This window comes from Vigna angularis, chromosome 4 (assembly GCF_016808095.1).
Source record: "Vigna angularis cultivar LongXiaoDou No.4 chromosome 4, ASM1680809v1, whole genome shotgun sequence".
Lineage (NCBI taxonomy): Eukaryota > Viridiplantae > Streptophyta > Magnoliopsida > Fabales > Fabaceae > Vigna > Vigna angularis.
The window spans coordinates 29,507,425-29,513,424 of NC_068973.1; the positions used below are offsets into that span (position 1 = coordinate 29,507,425).

General features: G+C 31.9%; 1 protein-coding gene across 1 annotated transcript; it reads right to left on the reverse strand.

Moving 5' to 3' along the window:
* Positions 1-617: 617 nt before the first annotated feature.
* Positions 618-3,165, reverse strand: LOC108330434 (gibberellin 20 oxidase 2). The gene is made up of 3 exons (XM_017564919.2): positions 2,690-3,165; positions 2,284-2,605; positions 618-1,107 (listed from the first exon to the last, which is right to left on the reverse strand). Exons 1-3 carry the CDS (start codon positions 3,163-3,165, stop codon positions 838-840), a joined length of 1,068 nt encoding a protein of 355 aa, XP_017420408.1. The 3' UTR covers positions 618-837.
* Between the last annotated feature and the right edge of the window lie 2,835 nt (positions 3,166-6,000).

Here is a 6,000-nt window from a genome sequence, read left to right on the forward strand (position 1 = left end):
TATGAATTTATATTAATTATTATTTATATCACTATTTTTTTAGTATTAATATTATTAATTTATTACTATATAAATTTATTATAAATAGTATGTTGTAACAGTTATTACATATTATAACTATTAAAACTTTTATACATAATATATAATCAATTATGTTAGTTTATATATGAAGTAGATTGAATTAAATAAGGATTATACTGTAATTTCATTTCTTTTATATAGTTTTGCATAGTTTTTATCTCATTTTTTTTACATTTTGTAAGATGGGTTGAAAGATTCTTTTCAAACAACTTCTCTTTCTTTTTTTTTTTTTTACAAATCATGGGATAAAAATAGAGAAAATATTCGCTTTTCTTTCCACTGGAAAATTACTTTCAACAAAGCCTAACAATGAACATAAGAGTATATACAGGGAGACATTTGATTAATTGACCATATATAAGAGTGACGAATAAAATGAAATGACAGAAAGCAGTAATAGGTTACTGGTAAAACAAAGCTTACATATAACAATATTAGAAAAACATTGATGATAAAAATAATAACGGGGTGATTAATAATGTAAACAATATTAAATATGAATATGGATATATTAGAGATTTATTTAAATTGAACAGGAGATAATAGGTAGCGAGATGGAGTAGGTGTAGAAAAAGGTGGTAAAGGAAAGATTAAGGCGAGTGGATAAGCAAAGTGGAAGAGACATGGATGGTAGAAAAGTTTTGGAGTGTAGGTGGGAAAAGTAGAGGGAGAATTTAGAAGGGAGATTGTGTTGAAGAAGGTGGTTTGAAAAAGAAAAAGTAGTAGAACAGAATGGATTTGTAGGTTAGCGAAAAGCTAGTCTGTGGTTTTGGAAGATAGGAACCAGTTGAAGAAGTTTGGCAGAGTAGCCTGGTCTGCTCTGTAGTGGTTTTGTGTGAAATGAAGCAAATGTGACCATGTAAAATCGGGATATTGCTTCGTCCCATCCATCTCAACAACTTCATCTGGAGCTCTCAACACCTTGTCTTCTTTAGGGCACAGAAAGAACGCCAACGACTTCCTCTCCTTGTACTTGTTAACCACTGCTCTATGCACGCAACTTTTGTATCTCCCATTTGATAACGCCTGCACAACCAACAACATATCATTCCTCACTCTACACCATGCACGCTTCCTTTCCAATCATCAATACCCACAAATCATTCCCCAAATTACCACATATACATTATCTAAATACTGCTTCACATTAATTACAGTGCTCGATCGACTAATATTTATACAATATTACATATTAAGAATCGGCCCAATTAAATGCTAACAAGTTTATAAAAAAATTCTACATGCAAGGCCTTTCATATTCAATAATTGTCATAAACAGTGTGGATAAAAACTTGGCCTGCACTTAATAGGTTAAACTGCCCATCAAATCCTTTAATCAAATCTGCTCAAACATGTCTAAATATTTAAATATATTCTTCGCTGGATAAAATATTGATGTTTTATAAGGGATAAAAATCAAATACTCCAGTTCTTAAGTGAATATATTTAAATCTAGACTCAAACCAGAATGAGTTATATTTTCATTCTTAAATTAATGTCAACCTTTTGGATGTGGTTAATTAAATTTCACATTGAAAAATATTAATCTAAATATTTTAAAGAATGTTTTATGCCATCTCTCTTTTTGCTTCCAAAATGCATAGACACCTTACATTATCTTTTTTAAATGCACATATAACCATTTTACTGACCCCTTCAAATATTATATATAGAATAATAATATGATTACACATTTACATTTTAGCACATATTATAACAGTAAAATCATTATAAAAAAATAATTTTTGTATTTTTTAGAAAGAAAAAAATAGAAAATAAAAAAGTATAATATAACACTCTTTTAGTATACACTCATTTATTTTAGAAAAAAAAAAACTCAAGTACTCCATCTCGGACCGATCCATATGTTGAAGCAATTCTCCAAAGTTTTTTTCTTTTAACCTTTTTAATATGACAAATAGGCAAAAGTATAAATATCTTACATAATAATATAAAATTTGATTAAAAAAATTATATATGATTATGTCCAGCCTATATATATTTCCCTGCAACTTAAATTATTTGGATACTTACACAACTCCATATAACTCCAAGTAAATGAGTCGTTGCAGGGTGATGACAGGAGATAGGATTAAAGGAAAAGGTAAAAGATAAACAGAAATATTACATAAATGGTGTGGAAAATCAGCACTCGAAGGTAGTAATAATATCATGCAATGTGCTAGTGCTTATATGGCCTACCATGAAGGTGTCTCCAATGTTGATTACAAGGGCATCGAGACGAGGTGGAACCGTCTTCCACTGGTTGTCCGCAAAAACATCAAGTCCCCCAACAAGATCTTGGTGAAGTATGGTTATTGATGTTGGATCACAATGTGGTCCTGTCCCCAACGTAAGGTTCGGTTGTTGGCAAGATGGGTAGTTGTTGCATCTCATGATGGAGCATCCATCGGAGAACAACTCCCTGAAATGCAACCGATCCACGCCTAAGCTTATGGCCAATAGCTCCGTCAGCTTCAACCCCAACTGCTTCATACCATCGCAGTACTTCTGGAATATCACTCTGGGAACGTGACAGCGTATTTTATAATGTCTCCAAAGAAAGAGATATAGAAAAGAAGAAAAAAACATGATGTTTATATCTTACCCAGCTTGTTCAAGGTCTTCTCCAATGGTGGATTTAAAGTAGTTGGTTACAACATGTTCGGAGGTGTTGTCATGGTAGGGAAAAGAGAGGGTTTCCTTCCATGGCAATTTGGAGGAGAAGCGATGAGCATGTGCACCAGAGTAGCCCCACATGGAAGCTGGTGTCTTGTGAACACTCAACTTCCTGTGAATTGGGAGCTTAAAGAAAGTGTCCATTTGATGATGTGCTTCACGAATGAGGCATGAATCAACCCCATGGTTGATCACTTGGAAAAAGCCATGGTTCAAACACGCTTCCCTTATGAGCTTTGCAGCACATTGTGTGGCCTCTTCGTCCCCTCTCAGAAACCCATCAAGATCCACCACTGGTGCTTGGAGCTCGCCTTGGGCATCCACCAAATACTCCTTTGGCCAAACGAAATTCGTGGGCATTTGGGACACGACACCACCTTCTGATCGCAGCAAACCTGAATCCATCTCACGTTAACAAAAATCTATGATGATGTTCAAATTAAGGAAGGATTCAGGGAACTCCAACACAGACACTGGTGATTATCTAGTAGTGAGCTCAGACTAGGGAAAACAGGGAACGTGTATTGAACAATGCACATGGCGTGTACTTATAGAGCTGAGAGGTGGAATAATCAGGAAGGAACAGGAAAACATTTTGGAATCAATGACACAGAATCTTTGAACAACATATTCTGTGCTGTGAGATTGATTTCACGGTCATGGCGGCTGCATTAACAACTAAACAAGTCAATCAAGGACAAAAACAAGATTAAGGGAATGTTTAGACTGGGCTATCCTAGGAAATAGAAGAACACGTTTAGTCGTTTTCTATCACGTAAATAAAATTATTATAGATTTATAATATTTAAGTAACAGGCAATTATAACGTTTAAAAATTAAAACCACACACATTAAACTGATATAGTTAAGAACTGATATTAAATCGTATCATTAGAATATCTAAAAGATAAAAATATAATTAATTATTTTTTGTTATGAAACATAAATATATATAAAATAATTTTGACAAAATAATAATTTATTTTATAAGAAAGTCAATTGATTTAGTTCTTAGAATAAAATTATTTTTTAAAATGTAAGACATGCTACTTTTACTATTTTTTAAACATTTTTATTGGCTTTATGTCTTTTAATTTCTGTCACCATTAAATATTTATTAATTTAACTTTTATTGAGTATAACTGTAATAAATAGGTTTCCCAAAATTTGACTCAAGATCAAATATTTAAATGTATTATATTTACTATTACTATTTACTATTTATTAACTTTAGTGAATTGACTATAGTTAAAATAAATTTTAACATGTGAATTGTTCAATCATTTTAAGTCGAGTTAAAAAAAATAAATTTTATTAAATATCAATAAATTTGAACTTGAAATACTTAATCTGCAGGTTATATGAATTGGAACCAAATTGAAGATAGATTGTTTTGTAATCCATCAACCATAATTATTTATTTTTATTTTTTTATAAGTTTTTTATTATAATTATTACTTTTAATTGTTCAGATTGACAATTTAATTTTTTAAATATTAAAATATTGTGTAATAATGTTTAAATGGTTTAGATATGTAATTTTCTTTTTTCAAATTATGTAAATTTAGTTTGAATTCGTATTGTTATAATAATGCTGTGACACCCGGGCACTGACGAGGGCGGGGAGTGACGCCGGTGCAAGAAGCATGGTGCAGGGGCACAGACAAGGAGCGGCTCCTAGCAGCTTCGGGTGGAAGGGGTACATGGACGAATCGAACATACACCGGAATGAGAGGGATCTGGAGACTGTATAGGTATGGGACTATACGGTTGAAGGATAGCTTAAAGGAATTGATTTGACTACTCATATCACCAAAATGCATTTGCTTTTCGGTAGCCTGACTCATAAGAACTCCATAGTTAAGCGTGCTTAGCTTGGAGTAATTCTGGGATGGGTGACCTGGTGGTGATCTGTGGGGGCAGTCGATGGTCCCTGTGAGTAGCCGGGGCGTTACAGATGGTATCAGAACCTAGCCTCTCCCAGTACGATGTGGTTCGAGGACGAACCAGACGGAAGCTGGTGGGCATGTGACACCCGGGCACTGACGAGGGTGGGGAGTGACGCCGGTGCAAGAAGCATGGTGCAGGGACACAGACAAGGAGCGGCTCCTGACAGCTTCGGGTGGAAGGGGTACATGGACGACACCGGAATGAGAGGGATCTGGACTATACGGTTGAAGGATAGCTTAATTTTCTACAAAGCACACTGGAAAGCCTGGAATAGATTAAGTTAACCCATTATGATTGTATTATAATAAATATATAAAATGATTTTGAAAGAAAAAAACATTCTTAAGTGAATCAATTCACTAACTTATCAAGTCATTTTCGTAAATTAAATTCTTAAGCATAAAAAATCACGATTTGAAATAAATATCATCTTAGCTAAACATATTCAATTACATCTTATAAAAGAAATCTAGGAAAAGTTTTAATTTAGCTCATATAATTTTGTATATGGGTTTAGCATGAATGACTGAAGATCCATTCATTGTTATACTTATCATGATGGGGTTTTTCAAGGAAAAAGATTCACGGAAAAGATACAATAATGGAACCTGAGTCAAATCCACAAGAGATTGAAATTATTTTTAACCCATAACCTTAAGGTAATAGAGTTATGAATCTTCATGCTTATATGTTGTTCAACTTTTTCCTATTTACTTAATGTGAGACTTAAACTCATTTAAATTCCAAGACATCTTATAAAAAAAATTGTTATTTTTTTTTTGACTTCTTGAATTAATTTGGACAAATATATTATTTTACTTTAAATTAATTTTTGTAAAGATTACTTAACAAAAAAAAACTTTTCAAAAAATGTGATGTAATTGACCTAACACAAAACAATCTCATTCAAAAGGATCGGGTTGGATTGAATTTGACATTAAAAAAAATACAAGAATAACAATTTCTTTCTGCACCTTTATAATTTTAACCTATACTCATTATGATTTTTTATATTTTGAAACTTTGTATTCTACACCCTGAAATCCATATTTTATTTTGTGTTTCGAAATATATAATCTAGAATATAAAAGTTGTATTTTGGAATTATATAATCTCAAATATATTTATATTTTAAATTATATTATTTGAAATATATTCTTTATTTTATATATTTTAAAATATAAAAACCTTTTTCTAAATTATACATTCCAGAATATAAAAATTTATAAAAATACAAGTTGAAATTATGGAGATACAATAACTCAACATAATATCGTTTTAGTGGATTCA

Bases quoted from the DNA above. Each gene is read 5' to 3' on its own strand.
- LOC108330434 (XM_017564919.2), bottom strand. From the start codon at position 3,165: ATGGATTCAGGTTTGCTGCGATCAGAAGGTGGTGTCGTGTCCCAAATG. The intron at 2,606-2,689 runs GTAAGATATAAA...TCACGTTCCCAG, and splicing joins GAAGACCTTGAACAAGCTGG to AGTGATATTCCAGAAGTACT. The intron at 1,108-2,283 runs GTAGGCCATATA...TTGGTTGTGCAG, and splicing joins ACATTGGAGACACCTTCATG to GCGTTATCAAATGGGAGATA.